This window comes from Anguilla anguilla, chromosome 15, assembly GCF_013347855.1.
Source record: "Anguilla anguilla isolate fAngAng1 chromosome 15, fAngAng1.pri, whole genome shotgun sequence".
Classification (NCBI taxonomy): Eukaryota; Metazoa; Chordata; class Actinopteri; order Anguilliformes; family Anguillidae; genus Anguilla; species Anguilla anguilla.
In genome coordinates this window covers 35324295-35351309 of record NC_049215.1, presented here as the reverse complement: position 1 = coordinate 35351309, position 27015 = coordinate 35324295, and the positions used below count along the sequence as shown (strand labels likewise).

The following is a 27015-nucleotide window of genomic DNA, read 5'->3' as shown; positions in this document are numbered from 1 at the left end:
TGACCGAGCCTTGGAATGCAGTAGACTTGGGGAAGCCAGTATGAAGTTCTTAGAGAAACATTTATGGCAATGTTCCTGGCCATTAGCCTTGCAAATGTGCTTAAATGATATGTAAATATGTCTATCAGGAGCATATGCCTATGATCTCAAATTGCATATTTTGAATAAATGAATGCTGACAAGAGAATTTGTTTTGCAAAGAAGCCAGAATTGTTTTGTTTTTTTGTTTTTAAGTCGTTGATGGTAGCTGGTGAGATGTTTTCTACCCGCTGATCCGTACAGGACGCTGTGCTTCCTGCTGAAAGGCTGCAGCGCGGAGGCCTGGCTGGTCTGTGATGTAGCGTGTAGTTGGGTGCCAATGCAGGGTGCTCGCCACTGCCGTCCTGGGCCTCTGGGCTGGGTGTTGGGAGCCTCCAGTGTTAGGGGCTTGCTGGCGTGTATCCGTGGGCGTGTTGGCAGATCTCACTCACTCATTCACACACACACACACACACACACACACACACACACACAAAATCTGGACCATTGGTCCGTCCCCCCCCCCCCATAAGAATAAACCAAAAGCACTGTGCCGAGCGCAAACGCTACATCTGGTTGCTGCATCTCTTCCCTCAAAGAAAATATCTAATTATTTCAGACATAAAATTAATTAATTTTTTTTTTGTTCATATTTTTATTTTTTCTTTTTGTCGTGTTTTTTCCCCCCCCCCCCTTGGTGGCACAGCACCCATCGCGGGGCTTGGGCGCTCGTGGGCACGGAGAGGCGGCGTTCTCCATATGGTTCACCCCGATAATCCGCCGTCCGCCATCTTGCACTGGCGTCTCCGCACTCTCTCTCGCCCGCGGCTACGCTTCTATCCCCACATCAATTAGCGCCCTGATTAATACAGCAAGCGCGCAGTTTAGAGGTAGCGGCTCACAATTAACATCTCATTCCCCCGTAAAGGGGTATGCTAAATACCCCGGCCACTGCCTCCTCATTCCCCCATAAAGGGGTATGCTAAATACCCCGGGTACTGCCTCCTCATCCTGCCATAAAGGGGTATGCTAAATACCCCGGCCACTGCCTCCTCATCCTGCCATAAAGGGGTATGCTAAATACCCCGGCCACTGCCTCATCCTGCCATAAAGGGGTATGCTAAATACCCCGGCCACTGCCTCATCCTGCCATAAAGGGGTATGCTAAATACCCCGGCCACTGCCTCCTCTGCCTACCATAAAGGGGTATGCTAAATACCCCGGCCACTGCCTCCTCATCCTGCCATAAAGGGGTATGCTAAATACCCCGGCCACTGCCTCCTCTGCCTGCCATAAAGGAGTATGCTAAATACCCCGGCTACTACCTCCTCATTCTGCCATAAGGGGGTATGCTAAATACCCCGGCCACTGCCTCCTTATCCTGCCTGCCATAAAGGGGTATGCTAAATACCCCGGCCACTGCCTCCTTATCCTGCCTGCCATAAAGGGGTATGCTAAATACCCCGGCCACTGCCTCCTTATCCTGCCTGCCATAAAGGGGTATGCTAAATACCCCGGCCACTGCCTCCTTATCCTGCCTGCCATAAAGGGGTATGCTAAATACCCCGGCCACTGCCTCATCCTGCCATAAAGGGGTATGCTAAATACCCCGGCCACTGCCTCCTCATTCTGCCTGCCAGTCACATCCTCGTTTGCCCTAACTCACGCGCCGTCCCGTGTGAAGTGGGGGCGGGCTCTGTCCCCTTTGCCCGCCCGCCTGCGGCCCCCGTCTCTCAGGAAAGGCTCGGCCCGTTTGGGGTGAGCGTGACCCCAGACCAAAGACGGGCTAAAAGACAGAGCGCCGTTCCCCTAATGCCCAGACCTGTTGCTGCTCCTCTTCTTTTTTTTATCCTCTCCTCTGTTTGCCTCCTCTCTCTCGTTTAGTAATCAGGGCCAGGTTTGCAGGAGCGGGCGCGTGCGTAAATAGAGCTGTAGCCACACTGCTGACACGCTTTGCTGAGAGCGGCAGTCCTTGGAGTGCTGTTGGACTCAATGATGCGTCCTGATTGACAGCTACCTTGAGACTGCGCTGATGGAGTTGTCAGCGCGTTGTGCTAACGGGCTGCTCCACTGGCTGCAGATGTACCAGTCGGTGCGTTATGCTAACGGGCTGCTCCGCTGGCTGCAGATGTACCAGTCGGTGCGTTATGCTAACGGGCTGCTCCGCTGGCTGCAGATGTACCAGTCGGTGCGTTATGCTAACGGGCTGCTCCCCTGGCTGCAGATGTACCAGTCGGTGCGTTATGCTAACGGGCTGCTCCGCTGGCTGCAGATGTACCAGTCGGTGCGTTATGCTAACGGGCTGCTCTGCTGGCTGCAGATGTACCAGTCGGTGCGTTATGCTAACGGGCTGCTCCACTGGCTGCAGATGTAGCAGTCGGTGCGTTATGCTAACGGGCTGCAGATGTACCAGTCGGTGCATTATGCTAACGGGCTGCTCCGCTGGCTGCAGATGTACCAGTCGGTGCGTTATGCTAACGGGCTGCTCTGCTGGCTGCAGATGTACCAGTCGGTGCGTTATGCTAACGGGCTGCTCCACTGGCTGCAGATGTAGCAGTCGGTGTGTTATGCTAACGGGCGCGTGCGTGCGACACTGCTCTCGCGTTTGTGCGGATACGAGTGCAATGTTTATTTATCTGGTAACGGCGGTTTGTGCCAGAAACACGGCTCCCTGGGAATGCTGGGCGCGGTGGGGCGGGCGGGTCAGGGGTGTGGGGGGGTGGATTGGGGGGGTGCTGGGGTTAAGGCCCCTGACAGGAGCACTGGGTGAATTTTTCAGCTGCCTTCAGTGTTTGTTTGACATGGTTCCTCTTTCTGTGGGAAATACACTGCGCTGGTAGGGATTTCGTTTTTTTTTTAGTTTGTGTGGTAACTGAAGAGAAAGTCCTCTCAATTGTCTGGAATTAGGTGCGGTCGTGCCCACTGTGAATGTTCCCCTGCAAAATGTTTTAAAATATTTTTTTCTTTTCACATTTAGAGAATAGGACTCCAGACCCCACCCATGGGTTCAGTATTTCTTTATACACAAGTGGTCCCTGCAAGCCGTCTGTCCTCTGCGGGTTCACCCTGTTATCTGAAGACCGTTTGCTCTTCTCCCTCCTCTTCATCCCGTTGCTCTGGACCGTCTTAATTGCTCCCAGTCCTGGATTTCGGAACGGCCGCCAGCACCCGATTCTCTGCAGGGTTCTAAACTGGGGCTTGAGAAGCTCTCACTCCTGTGTTTGTCGAAGAGGTGGTTCAGTGTCCCGGGCTGAATGGTAATCCAATGGAAGCCTTTGAGTGAGCACTGATGTTAAAATCTCTCATCCTCTCCACACTACGCCTGTCTGTCTACTCTGAGCGTCACAGAAACGATTCTGAGGCCAAGCTCAGTGAGCGCGGCAGTTAACCCTGTGAGGTGTGAGGTCACAAACATGTGATTAGATTGTTCCCAACTGAACATTCCGATGCTGATGTCACAATCACCGCTGGTGACTGAAAGCAGTGGAGTTCTAGAACACTGACACTGAATTTATAAGAAGCATTCCTTAAGAAAAATCTACTCTTCAGAGGGTGAATCTTGTTCTCCTTTTCTGTTATTTTACTTAGTATCAACAGCAAGCGATCATGCCTTGTGAATAACAGGAGAAACAAGACTTTTCATTGTGTTATACGTTATGCCTCCTAGCTGGAGGAGTACTGAGTAGCAACAGTGCTGTAAGCCCTGGGGACAAGCTGGAAGCAGCTGGTGACTGCCCGCGCTCCACTATTGGTCACCGAATTCCGTGCCCCCCTCCACCCATGGCCCCCGCCCCTGTCCCGTACCCATGGCCCCCGCCCCTGTCCCGTTTCATCCCCGGAACAGAAGCGGGTTGTGCAGTCAGCGCTCAGATAGCGGACGGAAAAACAAACTGGATGCGCGGCGGCGAAGCCTTCTGCCGTTTCCCGTACGCACATCTGCGCGGCCTCGCTCTGGATCCCGCCCAGCTGCGATGGTGCGGTGGGGTACGGCAGGGTGCGGCGAATCCCCCAGGGAGGGAGGGGCCAACCAGACGGCGGATCCCGGCGGCGGGTGTGTCAGATGAGATGCGGACGGGGTTGCGGGGGGGTCAAGCTGGTGGTGAACCCGCAGAACCCGCTCGTTCTCGCGGTGCGGGCGTGTCGCCGGAGGGACCCGAGGTGCGTGGGATCCTTGGCGGGACCCTCGGTGGGATCCTTGGCGGGATCCTTGGCGGGACCCTTGGTAGAATCCTTGGCGGGACCCTTGGCGGGACCCTTGGCGGGACCCCTCGCCGAGCCCGCGGGTCCAGATGGAGCAGACGCAGCAGACGGCCGCAGCCGTTCAGAAAGCGTGCGTAGCTCCTGCGTTCCGCGTGCACCAATTAAAACACAGCGAAAACTACAGCGTTTAAGGAGCAACCTACCCGAGTGTTTAATGACAAAATGCGAATAGGCTGGTTAATTAGAGCCTTGTGTTGTTCGCCATTGGATTTAATGTGACCACGTTTGTTCAAATTCTTGTCGTAGCTGTAGCTTTATGTATAAAAAGCTATAAACCCAAGTTATCTTTTTGAAAGCAGTTTACTGTGTCTCTAAAGTTTGAAAGGTATTCAGATTCTTTCTGTCAAAGGAAATTAGCATCTCATTTCCTGTTTCTTCAGATATTGGAGATCTTTTGGGTCTTGAGCTCGTCCCTCAGCTTCTGCTTCTCATCTGGATTCATGCAAATGTGTGGAAATGAGCTCTGTGTCCTGGCTACTGAGAAAAAGCAAAGACAATTAAATATATTTCTGTTTATATTATATATATATTATATTAAATACATTGTTGGTGTCCAGCAGAAATTAAGACAGGAACTTTACAGTCCTTCTTGAAGCCTTGGTCTCTGCTCAGACAGAGGGGGTCTGGCAGAGTGTGAGTACTGGTTTTGGGTTCTGGCGACCCTGGATCGGCACCCATGTGACCTTCCCCCTCCCCCCCAAGCCCCCCCCCCCCCCCCAGCCCCAGCTTGTGTACCCTACAGTCTCTCTGTAATGCTCCCATCCTCTAATGAGGAGCGCATTCCTGTTCGTACAGTACAGCGTTCCTCCCGGCCTGCGTCAGGTAGCAGATTTTCTGGTGGGTGGGGGGGGGCCCAGTTCCGCGGTCGGCGTGTAGCGGTTATTCTAGCGGGGGGGGCAGTTCCGCGGTCGGCGCATAGCGGTTTTTCTAGCGGGGGGGGGGGGGGCAGTTCCGCGGTCGGCGCGTAGTGGTTTTTCTGGCGGTTGGGGGGGGTCCCGGTTCTGCGGGCGCCCAGCCGTGCTTAGCGGAGTAATGCAGCATTCTAATTTGGTTGTGTCCCGTAGCGCCGTATTTCAGGAGGACTGTGATCATAAGTGACTATTCTAATTGTTGGGGTCCCGACTGTGCAGCAGGGCCCAGAGCTCTGTTTTTCAGTCCTCCAGCCCCCCAACCCCCGCCCCGCTTCAGTGTTTTTGGCACAAGCCCTCAGTCGTCAGAGTTCCACACACACACACACAGACACACACACACACTGCAACACAAATGAATTCATTTGTGAAAGAGCATCGCACGTAGAGATGCCGTTGTTCTTTATTTGTTCAATTTTCAGAGCTTAACATATACAGCTATAACTAATAAACACACACACGGTCGCAAGGACACGCGCATGCACATGCGTGCGCACACACATACACACACACGCATAACAGAGTCCTCTGTTCCAACCATGTGTCCGTTTACAATACAATTACAAATGTACAATTTTATGAGCATTTAAAAAAAAAAAAAGTTTGCTTTCTCTGTGTTTAGTGAGTAGATTTTCATCTGAAAAATCGGCTTGTGTTTTTTCTACCTTTTACCTGCGCTGGTTAATTCTGCAGCCACGTGTATTTTCTGACTGCAGACTAACGTCCCCTCCAATTACCACACGAGGGAAAAAACAAACGGGCATCCATACCTCAGCAGATCAAATATTAGGTTGTTTACCTGGGAGAACAGAGAAGTCTTAGGAAAAGTCCTTTTTGATGTGACAGTGAATTGCGCATTGAAGCTGAGAGTGAGTCTGCTGTGTGTGTGTGTGTGTGTGTGTATGTGTAAAATCCCATTAGAAGACAGGGGAGCAGCTAGTTCTTTACCTGTTTGTTTTCTGCATTCTCCCTTTTTTCACCCGCCAGAGCTCGGTCTAAATATGGGCTGGGTGTGGTACCGTGGTAGATTTAAACAGTCTTGGTTGCTGTCTCACCTGCTTATGTAATGGTGCTGATGTGCAGAGGAGGTTGTAGGTAATCCAACAATTCCTCTCCTTCAGCACACCCCCCCCCCCCCCCCCGTCCCCCCCCCCCCCCCCTCAGAAGGCCCGGAACATGACAGGAGTAAAACATTCCTTCAGCGCTTTGATCGTTTTTTTTGCGATGAATCTTTGGAGCAGCCTTTGTCTGAATAATTCGCGGTGTTTATCCGAGTTTTTCTTCCTAATTTGTCTCTTTTTTTTGTGCGTGTTTGCTGGTGAGACAAATAAATAAACAAATAAACGGGTTAAAACCAGAGGTGTGTTGCCATCTACTGGATTTTCTGAATAATTTCAACTGCCGAAAAAGAATGTGGGATTGTCCGAGTCTTTATCGGGGAAATCGTACCCAGTTGTTTGAAACGAATGTATTGGATTTTAGGTACTTTTGCACTGGTGTAGGAAATCATTGGCTTATAAATGGACGTTTCCTATTGCATGCGATTGCCTATCGAATGTGAATTAATGTGGACACGTTATTATCAAACATGAACTTTGTTCTAAATTCTGTCTGAATAACAGTGCAGTACATTCTAAACATCAGAAGTGTAAATATTAAGCATAATTGTCAGAGTTGAGGATAGAAACTCCCTAAGGGAAAGGCTTTTGTGTTCAGATGTGGCTGGACGAATTCTGTCCATCATCGAAGTCACTTATAAAATAACAGGAGGGTTCCCCCTGTTTTGCAAAGATTAGCATTGCCTGCTCAGAATATTAACCCCTGAGAAAATGTCTGGCTCTTCTGACGTTGTGAAAAAGTGGATGGACTTATGAACAGATGAGGGAGAGAAAGATGAAGGGAAAATGTTTTTAGTGTGAACAGTGGCAGGATGAAGAGGATATTCACTGAGAACAGCCTGACTGTGTCCCTGAGTGTCCCCTCACTCTCTCTCGCTTTTTCTCTTTCTCTGTGTGTGTGTGTGTGTTGCGTCTGTGTTACGTGTGTGTGTGTGTGTGTGTGTGTACGTATGTGTATGTGTATATGTGTGTGTGTGTGTGTGTACGTGTGTGTGTGTGTGTGTACGTGTGTGTGTGTGTGTCTGTGTGTGTGTGTGTGTCTGCGTTACGTGTGTGCGTACGTATGTGTGTGTCTGTGTATGTGTATATGTGTGTGTGTGTTGTGTGTGTGTGTCTGCGTTACGTGTCTGTGTGTGTGTGTGTGCGTCTGCTTTGTGTGCGTGTGTGTGTGTGTGTGCGTCTGCTTTGTGTGCGTGTGTGTGTGTGTGTGTGTGTCTGCCTTACGTGTCTGTGTGTGTGTGTGTGTGTGTGTCTGCCTTACGTGTCTGTGTGTGTGTGTGTGTGTGTCTGCGTTGCGTCTGTGTGTTCTCAGTATAAAGTCCGGGTGCTGAGCAAGCTGGCGGCCTCGCTGAGCAGGCACATGCCGGAGAAGGTTCCGGAGGACAGCAGCAGCATCCTGCGCTCCCCGATGCCCGGCTCGGTGGTGGCGGTGTCCGTCAAGCCCGGAGACACGGTAAGAACACGGCAAGAGCACGGCAAGAACACGGCCCCGCCCCGGCGCAGCGAGGCCGCGGGCCAGGCGCTGTGGCGTGGCGGTTTTAGCACCTCTGACCGCACCCCCTGACCGCGCCCCCGACTGCCCTCCTCAGCTTTTACACGCCCCCCCCCCCCCCCACAGTGTGCTGCACAACACTCTGACTGGGCCGGTCGTCTGCGAAAAATTTCACCCCCTTCCCTCACATTTAAATATGCATCCTGAGCATTGTTCTTTACATACGCTTTTGTTTACTCTGTTCCTCATGTTAAGTTCATGTGGTTAATAAATAATAATTTTTTTAAAATTCTATTGAATTGTATATTTAGGGATAAATTCAGTAGATATTGCTGTACTGTAGGTATATCTGGGTTCTCCATATTTCTTTAGAGTATACATAAATAAATAATTTAGCAAGTAATTTAGACTAGTGCTTAAATTTGTCTACACGTTTCAGTTCATTTGCAGACATTAAACTGTAAGTACACAGTGTCAGCCCCCCACCCCCCCCCCCCCAACAAAAAAGAAAAGATATATTCTCGTGAGGCCCAGGAGATTTTTTTATTTTATTTATTTTTTATATATAAAATATTTTAAATTTATTAATTTGTTTTGAATAACAAAGCAAGCTTGTTGTGTAGGTGCCAGCGTAGTGGATTATGTGGTTCTCGAGCTTAAGACCCAGAGACTCGTGTCCCCAAACAGGGGGGTAGAAGTGAAGGGGCGAGTCTTGGGAGGACACGGTGCCTGAGACAGGGGGGCAGAAGTGAAGGGGCGAGTCTTGGGAGGACAGGGGGACGGAAATGAAGGGGCGAGTTTTGGGGGGGACACGGTGCCTGAGACAGGGGGACGGAAGTGAAGGGGGCGAGTCTTGGGAGGACACGGTGCCTGAGACAGGGGGACAGAAATAAAGGGGCGAGTTTTGGGAGGACACGGTGCCTGAGACAGGGGGACAGAAGTGAAGGGGCGAGTCTTGGGAGGACACGGTGCCTGAGACAGGGGGACAGAAATGAAGGGGCGAGTGTTGGGAGGACACGGTGCCTGAGACAGGGGGGCAGAAGTGAAGGGGCGAGTGTTGGGAGGACCCGGTGCCTGAGACAGGGGGGCAGAAGTGAAGGGGCGAGTTTTGGGAGGACCCGGTGCCTGAGACAGGGGGGCAGAAGTGAAGGGGCGAGTCTTGGGAGGACACGGTGCCTGAGACAGGGGGGCAGAAGTGAAGGGGCGAGTTTTGGGAGGACCCGGTGCCTGAGACAGGGGGGCAGAAATGAAGGGGCGAGTCTTGGGAGGACCCGGTGCCTGGGATCTTTTGGCCGTTACCCTGACTCTGCGCCAGAAGCGCCCGGGGGCCTGTGCCTGCGCGCCTCTCAGCAGTTCCTTGTTTTGCATCCCCTCCTTTCACTGGGCCGAGTCACGTAGTCCACCAAACCCCTTCAAAGTTGCTCAAACAGCGCGAGGAGCGCAACACGCAGAAGGGTCTGCTGAATGGCGCTCTTCAGTGTTCCTAATGGCCCGGCCCGCTGAAAGGCCTCCATTATAATTTCATGGCTGAGTTGTTCCGACACGGCGACGCACTTCTTTAAAAGACTGTCAACTTTGCTTAAATTTACCTGAATTCCTGCCTTTCTCTCTGGGGAGGAAGAAAAAAAAAAACTTGTGCTTAAATGAATGTTTAAAGAGCTGGGCGGCCTTTCATTGGCCGTTAAAGGAAATTATCGGTAATTTGTGCGCGTTCACAGACCAGTTGCGATTTGTAAAGTTTAAAAGGAGGGATAATAGCGCAGCCAGACAATGGAAGAAAGGCGTGTAGTCCTCCTTTCTCCGGCTCTGTTTTTCGCCCATTGAAAAAAAAAAAAAAAAAGACGCCTGCAAATCTGTGCAAGATAAGAACTGGACAAAACAGATGGTTATTACTGAATTTAGGGTGAAGCACTCAGGCCCTGAAATTATAGCGTTGTGTAACCCTGACCGAAATATCGCCTATTTATACTCAAGAAAAAGGCTGAATCTGAGCTTATAAAGTGTGCTTAAGTAGCTGTTTTTAAGTTTTAAGATTATTGTTATTACATATATACAATATAATTATAATTGTACAACATCAAACATTTCATTAGATTAAATTATTTACCGATGTGTCTAATTTTAACACTGAGAACAATTTATGTGGATATAACTTTTTACGTTTCCTGTGTTCACTTCCCGCTTCATTTTCAAAGCGGTTTTATGCGCTCTACAGTGTGGGGAATGAATTAAACAAACAAAACGAAGCCTCCAGACCATAAAAGTGGTTTTGAAGTCAATGTGGCGATTTGTTTGTGAAGAACAAATGTTCGGTGGAATGGAGACAGGGAGAGAGTCCATGGGGAACAGGCTGGGGTGGAGTCCAACCTGTTCTTTAAGAGCCCTCTGTTTTTCAGAATTCTCTCTTTCTCTCTCTCTCTCTCTCTCTCTCTCTCTCACACACACACACACACACACACGCTCTCTCCGACTAGCACTCTTGCTCCTTCTCTCTCTCCCTTTCTTTCTCACACACACACACACGCCCTCTCTCTCCCTCCCTCCCTCCCTCCCTCCCTGCAGCTGTTTTGTTGTGTCTGACCATTAGGACGGTTAAGCTGTGGTCTGGTGACCCCAGGCTTGTCAGTGTTAATTGTGTGGGGCTTTAATTACAAAAGCACATTTACCGCTCTGAAAGGGCTTTAAGTTAAAGCCTTCCTCTCCCGCACGGACCTCCTGAATTCACATGGAGATGGAGTGTCATCTATCTGCCTTGAATGGGCTGCGGGGAGATTCTGTGCGCGCTTCCCCGTTCGTCAGTACCCGCCTCGCACCCGAGCCCAGCTGCGTCTGTGAGCGTGCGGAGGTCCGGTCCTGCTGTAGTCCGGTGATTTTTGATTTCATCTGTTCCTCCCCTCCGCCCCCCCATCGCATATTTCACGGGGGTGGACATCTGGGAGATGTGTTTTTACACGCGTGTCTCGATAGCTAATCGATCTAGGGCCTAGATCGATTAGCTATCGAGACACGCGTGTAAAAACACAAAAAATGCAACAGCAAAAATGAATAAACACGATTCTAGGCTATTAATAATGCTCGTGTTTATTCATTTTTGCTGTATTTAATGCTTGTGTTTGTTTACACGTGTTTGCTATTGGAGGTGATTAAGCCTGCCTGCAACATGATGAAAATACGGATTTAAAAAACTTGTTTGCAAAACAAAAGAAACCCATATAGAAAAAACTTATATGCGGAAAAATATTGGCAAGTTTCAGTAATGATACCAGAGGCCATGCATATTGCTATTTGTGCTCCTTTTCAACAATTTCATAATTCATGGTGAAACCTAGGCTTCTTTTTTTCAGTTGACTTGCAAATTATTTTTGGGCTGTAGATGATGTTTTTTTTATGGTAGATTAAAAATGAAGGAAGCTTGTGTTGGACATTCACAGCTATAACGCTGGCAGTCATTGTTCAGCAAACACAGCTGAGCGAACTGGGATGGGAACAGTGTTGTGATTGGTCGGCTGCTCTGGGAATGATCATCATAGTGATTGGGGAGAATTTGGACAGGAACAGTGTTGTGATTGGTCGGCTGCTCTGGGAATGATCATCATAGTGATTGGGGAGAATTTGGACAGGAACAGTGTTGTGATTGGTCGGCTGCTCTGGGAATGACCATCATGGTCATTGGGGAGAATTTGTGATGTCCTTGACAGTAAGCCTATTTTTATTAGTTCATGGGCTTTATAAAGACAGTTTATTGCATAGTGAATCCATATATATCAATCGGTGTGTGAAAATCTGATTGTTGTGTCAGAAAAAACATTTTAAGAACGAATGGCCACTGTGGACTCCAACTGGCAGTTCTTGTGTGTGTGTGTGTGTGTGTGTGAGTGAGTGTGCGTGTGTGTGTGTGTGTCTGTGTGTGCGAGTGTGTGCATATGTGTGTGCTCGTATGTGTGTGAGTGTGTGCATGCATATGTGTCTGTGTGTGTGTGTGCGTGTGTGAGAGTGTGTGTGTGTGTGTGCGTGTGTGTGTGTGAGAGTGTGTGTGTGCATGTGTGTGCATATGTGTGTGCGTGTATGTGTGTGAGTGTGTGCATGCATGTGTCTGTGTGTGTGCGTGCTTGTGTGCGCGCTGTGTGTGTGTGTGTTGGAGTGTGTGTGTGCGTTCGTGTGTGTGTATGTGTGGACGGACGCGTAGACTCTTTATCTGTCCCCTGAGATTCAGGGCAGGGTGGCGGTTAGGGTGTGCAGGGAATTCTGGGTAGAACAGAGCGTGCTGCATTTTGAGGCCGTTGGGTGCGTGGCTGGCGGCGCTCGGCGTTTAATGGGGAGAAACATGTTGTGGTCATCCTGGGCCCTCCTAATTATGACTTAACAGGAGTGAAATTAAATTAACCGAGTGAAAATTAACTGTCGTTATGCGGGGTTACTGGCTAACAAACCAAGAGGTGTTTCAGAAACGCAGCAATCCCTGCAGTAGGATACGGTGTTCAAACTGCACACTCAGTGTGAATTCAATTACATGCAAATTTATCATGGAAGTTTTAATGAAGATGATACCGTGTTAGAAATACGTTTGTAGACCGTAATATATTCAGCACTTAAAAGGGTTGTGGGTGTTTCAGTTATTTAATTGTGCCAGGTCTGTTATTTTGCTTTTTTTTTTAAAAATGACTATTGAAAAAAAGTTTTACTCAAGACTTCAAATCAATGGGCCAATAATACGGTACTGAAAATCAGTTCCTTTACGAAAATGCCGTAGAGATGTTGCATAATTAAGTTGCCAATACAATAACGGAAAAGCCAGGGACATTAAGGTTAGTGACTGAAATACAGTAGCTGCTGATGGTTATCCTGGGTTGCATTTGATGCCTTCGGGCTCAACCATAATACACTCATTGTTTTCATATCTAAACGCAAGCTGTTGTTCCTTTGAGATCTATGAATAACAGATGCTGTTGGGGGGGGAAACTAATTTAGAAAATGAGTTTGTTTCAGCTTTTCTTTCTGAATTTGAGAACATTGAGGGTGTTTCTATTAACAATAATTAGCCATCATTAGCGACTGAAGCAGCAGCGAGGTTTAAATGGATCTCCCCGTGTTCTGCTATTCACTTCGGCCTCTGTGGTTCAGCCGCGTTTGGCTGCGATTTCAAAAAGGAAGTTTTTTCGTTTGTTTGCGTTCTGTCTCTGTCGAGCAGATTCATCCTTTTACTCCTTGTTTCCTGTTTTATTATTAACTTGAATAGCAGTTATGCTATATTAAAATAATGCTTCTTCTATAATAATAATAATAGTAATAATAATAATAATAGTAACAGTGTATTCTTTTTTTGTAATTACTATTAATAGTACTGCCTCTTGCATGTGTTATTTATTTTATAGCGCTGGGTTTGATTTAAATGCAATTTCAAAATAGTCTTTAAATTATCCATACAATAATTTGTGTTTAATTGAAGCTGTTCTCTTGCCCTTCAGGTATATATGCAGTAAGATGTGCCTCAAGCACTCAATTAAAAAAAAAATTAAAGGTTTAAAAATTGTTGTCTGAAATGTAGTTGTTCACTATACAAGTTTGGATTTAGTATTAAAGTATTTAAGGCTGGAGAAACTGTAGTTCAAGCTTTCGGCTTGCACAGGGTCAGAAGCAGACTGAACCACCTTCAAAATTTTGTTAAAATGTTATAATTTTCCCATTCGCTGTGTGTCTTAGCAGAGCCTTTTGTGAATATATGTTTGTGAAAATGTTAAAATATTCAGCCAGTACTTACAGACCGTGTGACTTTGTCAGTATGAACACATACATGTCTGTAATATTCCACATATTTGAGTTTATGCAGGCTGCTAAAGATTTGCCTGAAGGATTGGGTTTAGAAAGGGAAAGTCTGCTACTGTCCTGTGGCTGGACTGTGTTTTTGTGGGCAACACTGCCTCCACAGGCGAGATTAATAATTGCAGTCTCCCTGAAACTGAGTTTCAGCAGTCAACCGTCCTTTATGTATTTTTTGTTTTCATGCAAAAAAAAATTATTTTTTTAACAGCCCAGTTTGCACTCTGGATATTTCTGAAAGATCAGTTACTTGTAGACATTCCTCTTTACGTTTTGTCCGTATGACGCCTTATAATAGACCGAAATATAAACTAAATTCCACACCACTTATAATACCTGCATGTGGCTGATGTGTTGTCTGATTCTCAGTCCTTTAAGCTGTGAAGCACAGACTATGAGCCGCCTCTCCAGCAGCTGCACGAGCCCCCTAATGTCTCTTATGGACGCCTTAAAAATTGGAACACAAGAAATTGAATGTGGAGTTTCCCTTTTTTTTCCAAAAGGGGAAACGGTGTAAAATGAATTAAACTCCTGCTCGAAGGTCTAATTGCTTTTTTATGATCTAGCAATCCTGAAGGAAAATGCGGCATTTAAAAAAAAAAAAAAAAAAAAAGCCTAATTAAAGGATTTTCGCTTTGTGGAGCGGACCGCAGGGTTCGAGGTGATTGTCTTTCTTGGGTAGCTGCTTCGCAGTGGAAGGTGATGCAGGGGTGGACCCCAGTAACCCTCTGAGCCTTCTGTTAAATTTGGCAGAAAAAACGCGGGGGCCTGGCGTAGAACAAAGAGAGCCATTCCCCATAGAAGTACTTTTTTTTTTTATTTAAAAAAAGGATCTCTATAGAATGCCTGCATTTTTGTCCGGTCCGGCGGGCCGATCTGGCGGCCCGCTCCAGCGCGGAGCGGTCTGAACCGGCCGGGCGCGGCGGGTTCTCCTCTAAGCGCCCGGGTCGCTCGGAACCTCCTCCTCTCCGCCGGGCTTTGGCGTGGCAGATGCTGGGCTCTAATTGGCCTGTTGTCCGGGCCCGAGCCCGGGTTCCGCTGCGGTGCGCTCTGGGTAAGCGTGCGTATCGCCGGCGGTAACCAGGTAACGCGTCTCGCGCTCCGCGGCCTCCTGACCTCACGGGGGGCCACCGGGGGCCCGCGTTTCCGCGGTGACGGACCGGCGGCGGGCGAAGCTCTAAAAGCCCCGCCAGGTTTAACGGGGCCCGTGGCGTGTGGCCCCTGGCCCCGCCCCCGGGCGCTGACGGATGCACCTGTCTGTCCTGTGGATGTTCAGCGCTGAGCAGAGCCCATATGCCTCTGGCTCCCCTTACCGCTCCTGCCTCCACTTACCGCTCCTGTCTCCACTTACCGTTCCTGTCTCCACTTACCGCTCCTGTCTCCTCTTACCGCTCCTGTCTCCTCTTACCGCTCCTGCCTCCACTTACCGCTCCTGTCTCCACTTACCGTTCCTGTCTCCACTTACCGCTCCTGTCTCCTCTTACCGCTCCTGTCTCCACTTACCGCTCCTGTCTCCACTTACCGCTCCTGTCTCCACTTACCGTTCCTGTCTCCACTTACTGCTCCTGTCTCCTCTTACCGCTCCTGTCTCCACTTACCGTTCCTGTCTCCACTTACCGCTCCTGTCTCCTCTTACCGCTCCTGTCTCCTCTTACCGCTCCTGACTCCACTTACCGCTCCTGCCTCCACTTACCGCTCCTGTCTCCACTTACCGTTCCTGTCTCCACTTACCGCTCCTGACTCCACTTACCGCTCCTGTCTCCACTTACCGCTCCTGTCTCCACTTACCGCTCCTGTCTCCACTTACTGCTCCTGTCTCCACTTACCGCTCCTGTCTCCTCTTACCGCTCCTGTCTCCACTTACCGCTCCTGCCTCCCCTTACCGCTCCTGCCTCCCCTTACCGCTCCTGTCTCCACTTACCGCTCCTGTCTCCACTTACTGCTCCTGTCTCCACTTACCGCTCCTGTCTCCGCTTACCGCTCCTGTCTCCACTTACCGCTCCTGTCTCCGCTTACCGCTCCTGTCTCCACTGCGGTCGGAGAGGCGCGTCTCCAGGGAAACGCAAGTTTTAATAAAAGGGGGTCGGAGATGCCTCTCGTCTCCAGGAGCAGAAGCCGCTGCCTGGTCAAACCTGCGGTCCCACACCGAAGATCCCCCCCCATTTAGCTTTTACCCCAGAAACTACGGAGACACTTTCCGGGGTGTGTCCGTCTCTTCCTGGTGTACGGGCTGGTGTATCTGTGGCAATGCCGACAGTGTGCATGGGGTGGGGGGGGCACTCGGGCATTTCTCCATCTGTTTCGAAGTGGACCAGGCCCCCCCCCCCCCCTTGTGGGGTGGGGGGGGGGTGGGGGGGTCCGGGCCGCGGCGGTGGGGGTGGGGGGATTCTGTACAGGCCGAGGCGGGGGTGGGGCGGTCTGTACAGGCCGAGGCGGCGGTGGGGGGGCGGGGGGGTCTGTACAGGCCGGGGCGGCGGTGGGGGGTCCGTACAGGCCGAGGCGGCGGTGGGGGGTGCGTACAGGCCGAGGCGGCGGTGGGGGGGGGGGGGGGGTCCGGGCCCGGTGCAGTCAGCCCCTCAGCCGTAATTTCAGACGCTCTAAGTCGTTCTCCACGCTCTGCAGAGATGAATAATGCGCACATTAGCCGCTGCCGCTTAATAAATTTCCGCCTCACTGCGCTGTATCCCCAATAAGAGCCCAGCCGCTTCGCTTTGTCTCGCAGAAGCCGCAGAGGGGTCCTCCGAAAAAATGATTTTCTCCTTTCCCCTCCCCCCTCACAGAAAAAAAGAACCTTTTCTTTATTCAAACAAAGGATCCAGCAATAACCAAGCCCTTTGAACTTTGTTCAGTGCAGTATATATATTTTTAAGAATATTTCTATATCCTGCTTCTGTGCAGACATCTCTCATTTTCTCCAGTTTTCATGCATTGAAAGGTGACTAAACCATTATTTTTTTAGGGCGTGTATTCAAACCCCCTGCAAACAGCACTCGTCAAAGACAGAAGCCTCGCCGTAGCAACTGCCGTTTTTCAGATGTGGCAGTTAAAAGGGCCGCTCATTCGAATCACTCCGCACTTTTAAAAACAAAAAAAATTTCATCATGGCGGCTCTGTGAGCGAGGAGCAGCTGCCCCCGTGCGCCTTTTAAAAAAAAATAATAATAATTTCGCCATCAGTGAGGATTAATCACGGGCCTGCGGGGGGAGGGGGGAGGGGGGAGGGGGGAGGGGGCGCCTCCCCGTGTGACAGTCGGGCCCTTCCTAAAAACACCAGCGCCTAACGGACGGATGAAAGGAGCGGTCTGCTTGCTCCTCGGCCCGGGCTGGGGGGGGGGTGTCTGCTCGCTCCTCGGCCCGGGCTGGGGGGGGGGGGGGGGGTGTCAGCACTAATGAGCACCAGTCTGACAATCGGCCGTGAACGTGACCTTTGACCCTCACGTGTCAGGGGAGAGGATGTAGCGGAGGCAGGATGAAACATACTGGTCTTGTAGATCAACAAAATTTACATCAATTAGACTGGTAGTCAGAGAGAGGCGCTTCAGAAGCCATTAGGTTTATTAAAGAGACGGTGGGGGGGGGGGGGGGGTTGAGCATTTTATAAGACTAACACTGAAGGCATCCTGTCTGGTTGATTATGGGTTTGTCAGGAGATGTTTAGACTGCAAAAAGGGATTCTATGTTGAGTCATCCGAAGATAGAAACGTGGAGCTGATATAGATCTGGGAGCCATTTTTGCCCAATGGGTCTGCCGTCTGCAGGAAAAGCAGCACCTTTGAATCTCTTCTTCACCGTGGGTGTCCGTTGCCTGTCTTTGTTCTTGCCTGGAAGGGTGATGTGGTTCATTCCGTCTTTTTAAGGTAGAAAAAAAAATCATTTAATCATTCACTCTTTTAGCATGGTGCGTCTGTGGGGGAGGGATAATAAGCGACTCCACAGACTCCGGCGATAGAAAGTTTTAGCAGCGAGAGGAGCGGCCATTTTGCGTTGGTGTTCTGTGACTCGGGCATTAAAGAGGACAGTGTCAGACTCTCTCTAGGTTCCCCCACACGCTCGCCAAACGCGTCGCCAGCGAGGAAGATCTTCACCTTCAGGTCCCCCCAGCCTCCTCCCAGGTCGATGGTGGTGATCATTTGGCTTTTTTCATCAGACGTTTAGTGCAGAATTAGCAAGGCCGTAAGTTAATACAGAGATTAGTTTAGCACAGACTTATAAAAGGCCATAAATTAAGAGATTATTTCAGCGCATGCTAAAGCTAGTGAAGCTGCCTTTTTGTCCTCCTTTTGCTAGATTACGATTTACTTTAGCGAAAAACACTCCTCCCAGATTACTCCGCCTCTACCCACACGCGTGTTTTAGCTTCGCACACACCTCAGCCTTCCGCACACGCATGTCTCAGCTCCACACACGCTTGTCTCAGCTCCACACACGCGTGTCTCAGCTCCCCACACGCATGTCTCAGCCTTCCACACACACATGTCTCAGCTCCCCACACGCTTGTCTCAGCTCCACACACGCTTGTCTCAGCTCCACACACGCGTGTCTCAGCTCCCCACACGCATGTCTCAGCCTTCCACACACGCATGTCTCAGCTCCCCACACACGCACATCTCAGCTCCGCACACGCATGTCTCTACTCCACACACACGCATGTTTGGGTTAACACAGGCTAACACAGCTGGATAAAGGAGCTCAGTCAGGTGCTGTGGGTCCTGTAAAAGCAGCCGGAGTTCAGAAGGCCCTGCGGGCGTCAGGCTAGCCTGGGTCTCCAGCCTCATCATCGCTCTACGCCACAGGTGTCGAACCCGGGGTCGGGAGGGACTGGAGGGCCGGGGGGGCTGGGGGGGCCGCATTGTCTGCTGCTTTTCGGGGTGTTTCGGCACCGTCGCTTCATTTCACTCACCGATTGGCTGAAGAACCCACAGACCCCGTTCTCTCAAGGCCTTAATTAGCAGCCGTTTGAAGGAAAACCACAAAAACCCGCAGACACTGCACCCCCCCCCCCCTCCCCGCCCCCTCAGGATTTGAGTTTGACACCCCCGCGCTACACGGTTTACAGTCTCAGAGAGAGCGTTCAGGCGTCTGCTGTGAATCCCATGTTGACCCCCCCCCCCCCCCCCCCCCCCCCCCCCCCCCCCGTGTGTTTCTGCAGGTGGCTGAGGGACAGGAGATCTGCGTTATTGAAGCCATGAAGATGCAGAACAGCATGACCGCGGCCAGGGCGGCCAAGGTGGGGGCCGTTCTTTGTTCCGGAACCTTCTCTTTTGGGCGGGGGTGAAATTAATTTCCCATGAACCACACGGATTCTGAGTTTCTCCCCCACCTTTTCCTGCTCTTAAATCATTTTCTGTTTGTCGTCTTCAAGAAAATATAAACCACTGCTGATATGAGAATGGTAAATGGTAAATGGACTGCATTTATATAGCGCTTTTATCCAAAGCGCTTTACAATTGATGCCTCTCATTCGCCAGAGCAGTTAGGGGTTAGGTGTCTTGCTCAAGGACACTTCGACATGCCCAGGGCGGGGTTTGAACCGGCAACCCTCCGACTGCCAGACAATCGGTCTTACCTCCTGAGCCATGTCGCCCCTCAATTGTAACGCCACAGTCCTTTTAACACACATTAGCACACACTCCACTACAAGTATTTAATTTCACACCCCCTGATGTTTTTGCTGGTAATACTTTTATTTTTTCATAACTTCAGCAAAGATTTGTTTTTATTTTTTTAGGGATTTTCACAGTCAGTTTCGTGCTTCTGCATCTTGTCCCATAAGACGGACTCTTATGATGACTTGGGCTTTTTTTCTCTCTCTCTCTCTCTTGTTGTGTTTGTGTGAATGTTCAGGTGAAAAGCGTGCACTGTAAACCTGGAGAGACCGTGGGGGAAGGAGATCTGCTGGTGGAGCTGGAGTAACTCCTCGTGTTCCTTTCTGATCGTTTGACTACAGTGTTTCTGTCCATCAGGATAAATAACAGGACTTTGATAGATTAGTTGAAACATTCCTCCTTGAGTTTTTAAGTAGTGCGGCGTTCTGTGGGATTCACTGAAGGACAAACCAAATCGCATACTGTATGCCTTTACCCTTCCAAGAAGGTCATCAAATGTAAAAAGGTACATTTACTATGCATAAAAATATCCATTGCATTATTTATCGATATAATTTAGCTGTGAGCATTTTGTATATTGAAGTTCAGCATTTGTGTGTTAACCACACACTTCTCCATCAAATGTATCTTTGCCCTGAATTGCATTTTCCCAACCATCTCAGCAGATGCTGGTTATGATTATTTTCCCTGAAATATAACTGACGTCAGTAGAAGCATGATGGCCCACACAAATTCATCTGTGGATGTATACAGTACGGTCTCAAACTGTGTGACATGTATTTATGAAATGTGGAAGATCTAAAGTCCAACACTACTGTAATCCTGGCAAGGAAATATGTTCAGCCTTATTTTTTTAAAAGAGGTGTCAGACAAGGTGGAAGATTACTGATTAGTGTGATTGTAGAGGTTTTCATTTCTTTCACTTCACTTTGTAATAAACCAATCGTAGAATTTTTTTAACATGGTGCAAAGCCAAAATAAACAAACATGAATCCCATTTAATAGATTTAATAGTCATTTCCTGCACATATTTGCCTAAGAATATAACTGCATTGGATAGCTCATTACAATTACAGTACTGTTATTATTCATTTAAAGTGGTGATAAACACAAAATCACTTTTTTAAGGTCTAAAGCTGAGTGTCGTGTCTCTGTTTGATAAATTACATTGGTTCTCTTTTTTAAATGATTATATTGTTAAATCTAAGCCCCACCCACCACATTTTGTGCAGAAAAAGCTGGTGTTGCTGTGCTCTCTACACCCTGAGTCCTGTTTTTCTTTCTCCACGAAGTGCTACGCTACAGTCAACGGTCGCTTCACCCCACTGGCTAAAAAATCATTACATTACATTACATTACAGGCATTTAGCAGATGCTCTTATCCAGAGCGACGTACAACAAGTGCAGGTAGAGGAAAGGATTACGGTCGAATCTGGGGGGAGGAGGAGGAATGCTTGTGCAGACCTGTGTGGACCCCTGTGTGCGGACCCCTGTGTGTGCGGACCCTGTGTGAGGACCCCCCTGTGTGCGGACCTTGTGTGTGCGGACCCTGTGTGAGGACCCCCCTGTGTGCGGACCTTGTGTGTGCGGACCCTGTGTGCAGACCCCCATGTGCGGACCCTGTGTGCGGACCCCCGTGTGTGCGGTCCCCCTGTGTGCGGACCCCATGTGCAGCGCTTCAGTCTCGATATTCGCGGCTGACGTAGCTCAGTCCGTGGTCTCCGGCGTGGTCGTAGCTCTCGTGGGTGGGCAGCGCGAGCCACTCGGGCTGGTAGGTGGTGGTGCTGTAGACGAAGGCCTCCACCAAGCTGCCCGGCGACGGGCCGCCCTCCCCCGCCCACTCCTCCACCTCCAGCCGGACGGGGGTGCGCTGGTACATGGCGGGACAGCTCTCGAACTTGTCCAGGAAGGCCAGCATGGGGGCGTCCACGCGGTACACCTCCCCCCGGACGCGCTGGCCTGTCCCGGGCACGTTGAGGAGGAAGGGGATGTTGTACTTCCCCGCGATGACCAGCGGGAGGCGCTCCACGGTGCGCGCCGTTCCGAGGTACTCCGCCCGCCCGTTACCCGCGTCCGTCATCCGGAAGTAATTGGGCTGGCCCCTCTTCAGGGTCCCGTACACAAACAGGTCCGTCATGGAGGCCGTGGGAACCAAGACGCTCTGCAGGGGGAAGCATTGGCTGAATGAGAGCAGCGTTTTTATATCAGCATGTTACTGCAGGTCTGCCTCAGCGCATAGCGCGTTTAAAATAACCCGAAATTTCAAAAAAGGTTTCAGAAATAACTTTTTTTTTTACCACACTGCATGTGAGCTCGATAATTGCTACTGTGAACAGTCTGGGACGCTGTCCTTACTGTTCTGCACGTTCCGTTATGTCTGCTGTACCTATGCTATCATTTTGTTTTTGAACTTGATCTTGGTCTGTTGGTCAATACTGCTGCCATTTTAAAGTTACAGGATCAGTTACAGGTTACAGGATTGTCCACTGTGTGAGGTGTGAAGTAGGATTCATTGCTTGCAGTGAAAGCAAAGTACTGGATTTTAACTACAGTGTTTCCTCTGGGGAGCACCAGGGTGAGGGATTCTGTGGGGTAAAAAAACAAAAAACGATTCACAAATTAAAAGACTCAGTAGTCTAAACTTATGTAGCTGGCTTCAGTTAGCAGGAAAGAGCAAGATTTCCATTTGTGTAGCCCTTGCAATTTTTCCAATACTTAGTAATTGTTGAACCATGCATTGCTGTGTTCTGTTTGGCTCACTAAAATGCAATGTTCTGCGTTCTGATGTACAGTGCTGTCTAAAAAACATTCACGAGGATATCCCATTTTTCAAAAAGTAAAATAAAAAAAGCTAGAGGTTCCATTAGAAGCAGATTTTCAACATTGTTCACCATTTAACAGCTAAGCACATGGTACACAAAGTCTGAACTATAATAGTGTTATGAATGCAAAATATTTCTAGGGGAAATATAGTTTAAAAAAAAAAAAAAATTTTAAGTGACCAATAACCCATCATCACCCCCATTCCCCACCCTGCAGTTTCCCAGCATGCTTTGCATGTACATATCTTCACATTTAGCATACTTAAAAAGCTGGCAAACAGTCCATTTAATTATAATGGGCAAGGAACTGGGCTTGTAACCTTAAGGTTGCAGGCTCGATTCCCAGGTAGGACACTGCCGTTGTACCCTTGAGCAAAGCACTTAAATTGCTTCAGTAAATTGCTCCAGTTTTTTAACTGGATACTATATAAAAAGTGCTAAAGTTAAAATCAGTAAATTGCAGTTAGTCACTCTGGATAAGAGTGTGTGCTAAATGCTTCTAATGTAATGTCGTATATGATCAATGCACGATTATTAAAATACACAGAAATGTTTCTAAGGCATTTCAGGGAGCACGTCTACTAAGTTATTGGTTAAGCGGGCCTCAGAAAGTGATGTTAGTATTGAGTCAGTAAAGGTCTTTTCTGATGGGAATTTCATGCATGCATTTGTGCAGGCTTACCAGTAGGGCGGCAGCACTCTTTATCACTCTCATTCCCACCATTTTTCTGAGGCCAGGCCTGTGCATGGGAAGAGGGTAAATTATTACTGCTTGGGATGGGAAGGGGGGTCATGTGACGGGCGTGGCTGGTTTGGCGGTATGGGATAACTGCTTTGCCGTCACTGCTGAATGGAGGCCTGACTAAACGTCACAACGCGACACCCGACACGACTAGCGAGAGCGCGATCACCGCCTCATACTAAAACTCCACACCGCCGTGTATCCAAAAGCGTGTTACAGTTTTTAGCAATTATGGTTTACTGCACCATATTGCAAAAAAAAAATGAACAAGGATCTCAATAATTCTAAATGTATCCATCACTTTCTTTTGGTTTTGTTTTCTTTCATTTTTTTTTAAACAATTGTCTGGACAAAAATGCACACGGGGACACAATCTGTCACCTCCAAACCACCTACAGAGCCAGAAAGGTTACATACCACTAAAATGCACTGTACCTTACTCAAGGGTACAGAGCCAGTTCCTTACCCATTATACTACACTGCCACTCCATAGCACTACGTGTTAACACAGGTGTCTGCACAAGGCCTTTTCACAAACTTCCTGCTGGAGTACTGAATTCCATGCCTTGTGCGAATGGATTACAAGCTATAGGATTCTGGGTATTCGCCCTGTAATTGACCGACATCCCAGCCAGGGGGCGACCTTTTCATCAAAGCCAGTTGATTACTTCGATCTGCATGATATGTGAGCTGCTTGCATATTGGGATGGCAGGTATGCCATCCCGCCAAGTTACGCCTTGGCGGGGGCATGCCCCATACCTATACAGCACAGAGAGTTTGGCACTTTTCATAACATTTACATCACAGGCATTTCTCACACAGATTTTGCATTTTTACACAGTCCCTTCACACTCTGCATACGTAGTGAGTTTTTTTACATACTGGATAATTACCATTCCGGTTATGGGCCTTGCTCAAGGGCACAACAGCAGTTCTACTTGTTCATCAAACCTGCAGCTTCTAGGTTACAAGCCCAGTTCTCTAAGCCACTGTGACCTCACAGCCAAGGCTTCCACACAGCTGTGGTTAAGCTCCGACAGCGTTTTCACCTTCAGAGAGCGTCCGTCTCGCAGCCATGGTAAACGACGCTCGATCACTAAACGGAACGGCAGTTCGCGGGTGTCCCGTGAGCTCCAAACGCCCGGCGCTGTCCCGTTAGCGCCCGCGCTACCGAGCCTCTCTGAGGGACACGGCTAAGGGCCGATGCTCCGGGCCGAAGTTTCCGGACGGCTGCAGGAAGCAGGTGAAAAAATAAAAGCCGCGTGACCTTTGACCCCCGCGGCCGGGCCTGGCGACTGATGTCTGTCCTGGGGTCACCCTTCGCTCGGCGGGACCCTTCGGGGCCCGACGCGCGCGGGGCGGACTCTGGGGGTTCCGCCGCTCCGGGCCCTTTGATGATTCGGCTCTGAAGGCTTCGCTGTTTTCTTTGCCGTTGCGGACGAGGGCTTCCTGCTTCGAGCGTGACCCCCCCTGCCCCCCACCCCCCCCCCCCCCTCCTGCAGGGACTTCTGAAGGCTCCCTCACCAGACACCTTTCTTACATTAACTACAGAGGCCCTGCCGGAATCAGGGAGGGGGGGGGGGCACAATCCCAGTCCGCTGACCCCCTTCCCCGCCCCCCGCCCCCCAAACTGCGAAATATTCTTCTGCGAAAACAAACGCCGTAACGTGACACGGCTATTATATCCCATCGAGGTCCTCCGGGGCGTCAGTACAGCACCTGCCCCCCCCCTCCCCCCCCGATGACACAAACGTTTCTCATACTCGCACTCTTCAAAAGGCCACGTTTTCTGTGAGGTCTTCCTTTGCTTCGACCGGCCGGCCCACGTACAGATTCCAGCAGACGGGGACACGGTCGCACTGGTGCTACAGCTGAGATAGGACAGTCACGACGGGGTGAAAGCTGTCTCGCTGAATTCTGTGTTGCTGGATGTGTTCTGCATGTCCCTTAGCAAGGTGTCCCAGCCACACTCCAGATACTCCCACTGGGACTCCCTCCAGCCAGCCTAAATCTTACTCTTTTTCTTCCCCCAAAAAACATAGTGCATTCTGTTCACCCCAAGAAAGATCAATCACAGAATGTGTTGGTACAGTGGCTGGCTGTGTGGCTGCAGCTGTTGTTTATAGATAAATGTGTACAAAGAGAACCCCTAGCCTAGGCCACTGCTGGTCCGATTACAGCGAATGAACCAATGAGTAATACCACGTGCGTAGGTCAGAATGAGACTAGAAGGCATTTCCCTCCTGTTGTTTGTTTTTGGTCTGAATCAGGGTTAAACAGTTACTTTTGTAGTCGGGTGGGACATGGCCACCCAACTCACCCATTCTACTACACATCTACTAACTGGGATGTAGGCTACTTAGTGCGCTCATAAATTTTTCAACTTCAGAAGGCATGTGCTCCTTGGCAAAAAATGTTAGTTAGCCCTGCAACACGTGTTGCGCACTCATCGTTCATAATTTAGCTTCGGTATTGTTACCGAATAATAAAAGCACTTAAATGTTACGTCTCCACACCGTCCATGACACTTGGCAAACTGTTCCACTCATTGAAAACAGCGTGGGAAAATATACTCGGTGCACATTGAACACAAATTAATTTTCCTGTAAAGTAATCCTGTTGATATTCTGAAAGCAACTAGTTATGCTTAGTTAGCCCGATATCGGGATGGCAGGTACGATACACCATCCTGCCAAGTTATGCCTAGGCGGGGCGGCATGCCCCACGCCCATACAGCACCTATTTTAGCCAGCGGGTGACAATCTGCCTTCAGAAAAATAGGCTTATTTTCTGCCAACCTAAAACTGGTTGTTTCTGGTTAGCCTATCATAGTGCCATTCTATTTCCATGCATTTTAAATGATTTCTGAATAATATCTTCACCTGTGCACAGTTTCATTATCCCAAGAACATGGCTGAGGTTCACTTTTGAACTATTATGCACTCCAGGAAAATGTAGTTCTAAACATATGCTTGAACTTCTAGTACATCAGGTAGGATGCAGAAAATTATGCTAAAATACGGAACTAATAGTAAGCCACTAGTTCTGACTGGGTGTTTAAGTTACTTTTGAGTTTTATTAAGTGAGACAGTTCAGTCAGAATGTCATACTAGTGGGCCTATATCTAAAGTTCTCGTGCAGTCTACATTTATTATTTCTTTTTTTTATCACGTGTTAACACATTTCTATGCTTGCAGGTCAGGCACTCTTTACGATAAGTAGAAATTTTAGGATGGCACTTCCGATATTGTCTATATCGACAGTGCTGCTACGGAAACAGGTACAGATTTACTTCCTCGTCACTTCTGTGCAGAATGTAAACAAGTCAGGCATTCTTCACGGTTGGGAGAAATTTTACAAAGTAAGCGTTTCCTTTTGAAGTAGTTTTGCGATGTTAGCCCGTAGCCTACTCGCAAACCTTCGTATTTTTGTAGCTAAAATGGCTTGCGGCTAACGTTGTATACAAATAGCCGTTTTTACTAAACATTAATGTGAAAATGCTTGTTCGTCTTACCTTTATTTCAAGTTTATGATGGATATAAATGTCAGTCTGTCCAAGATGTCGCCTGAATTTGTACTAAGTGGTCGGTCTCAAAAAGAGTCACCAGTCGATCCAGCCAGGTTAAGATGTATGTAAATTAATGCTGACGTTGGTAATTTTTATCAAGAGATGACAACTAATCTAATGCAACATGGCAACATATGACGTCTTTTGCCAGTCGTCAATACAAAAGGAAATGCAACGAGATATCTCCTGTGTTGGTTAGCTGCAGAGCTAACTTTTGTAGGCTATAGTTACCAGGTACTACCAACTTACCGTAGTCTACTGAAACCACAGTTGTCACGTTGTATCAATATCGTAAGAAATAAGCATTTTAATTTCCACGATGTTTACCTTTCTAAACGGGTTTTTGCAAATTTCTTGAGATTTAGACTACACCGTTACCAAACCAAAATTATTCATTTAGCGGTTTTACTTCCTGCCTTGGGGCAAATGTATGGGCTCTCGCATATGACAAAAATATGGTCACGCGAAATGCTTTACTTCTCGTAATTCTACACGTACTAAGGTAAGACCTAAATTAAGTGATGCCTAATCACATACCGCCATAACCAATGTTACACTGAGAACGTTATGTTGACAAGTAATGAATTTACGTTCATCAGAACATTCCAAACGACCGGTTAAAACGAATATACACACTAAAAATAAAGAAATAAAACGGTTAAAA

General features: G+C 48.8%; 2 protein-coding genes across 6 annotated transcripts in view; one reads left to right on the top strand and one right to left on the bottom strand.

Annotated features, from left to right (window-relative positions):
- The window catches only part of pcca (propionyl-CoA carboxylase subunit alpha), a 144010-nt gene extending 123533 nt beyond the window's left edge, over positions 1 to 20477 (top strand). The window contains exons 22-24 of the mRNA XM_035393271.1: positions 7617 to 7757; positions 18762 to 18839; positions 19457 to 20477. Of these exons, the coding sequence (XP_035249162.1) occupies positions 7617 to 7757; positions 18762 to 18839; positions 19457 to 19525 (288 nt within the window). The 3' untranslated portion in view covers positions 19526 to 20477. The remainder of the gene's footprint in view (positions 1 to 7616; positions 7758 to 18761; positions 18840 to 19456) is intronic.
- A 353-nt stretch (positions 20478 to 20830) lies between these two features.
- On the bottom strand, positions 20831 to 26737 carry LOC118213970 (gamma-glutamylaminecyclotransferase-like). 5 transcript variants are annotated; one of them, XM_035393266.1, is made up of 3 exons: positions 26601 to 26737; positions 22723 to 22780; positions 20831 to 21379 (listed from the first exon to the last, which is right to left on the bottom strand). In XM_035393266.1, exons 2-3 carry the CDS (start codon positions 22762 to 22764, stop codon positions 20897 to 20899), a joined length of 525 nt encoding a protein of 174 aa, XP_035249157.1. In that variant the 5' UTR covers positions 22765 to 22780; positions 26601 to 26737; the 3' UTR covers positions 20831 to 20896. The 5 variants fall into 5 exon arrangements, with proteins under 5 accessions (XP_035249157.1, XP_035249159.1, XP_035249160.1 ...); XM_035393265.1 differs by lacking the exon at positions 26601 to 26737 and adding an exon at positions 26298 to 26569 and having other exon boundaries at positions 20832 to 21379; XM_035393268.1 differs by lacking the exon at positions 22723 to 22780.
- Positions 26738 to 27015: the final 278 nt, after the last annotated feature.

Bases quoted from the DNA above. Each gene is read 5' to 3' on its own strand.
- LOC118213970 (XM_035393266.1), bottom strand. From the start codon at position 22,764: ATGGTGGGAATGAGAGTGATAAAGAGTGCTGCCGCCCTACTG. The intron at 21,380-22,722 runs GTAAGCCTGCAC...TTCCCCCTGCAG, and splicing joins AGAGTGCTGCCGCCCTACTG to AGCGTCTTGGTTCCCACGGC.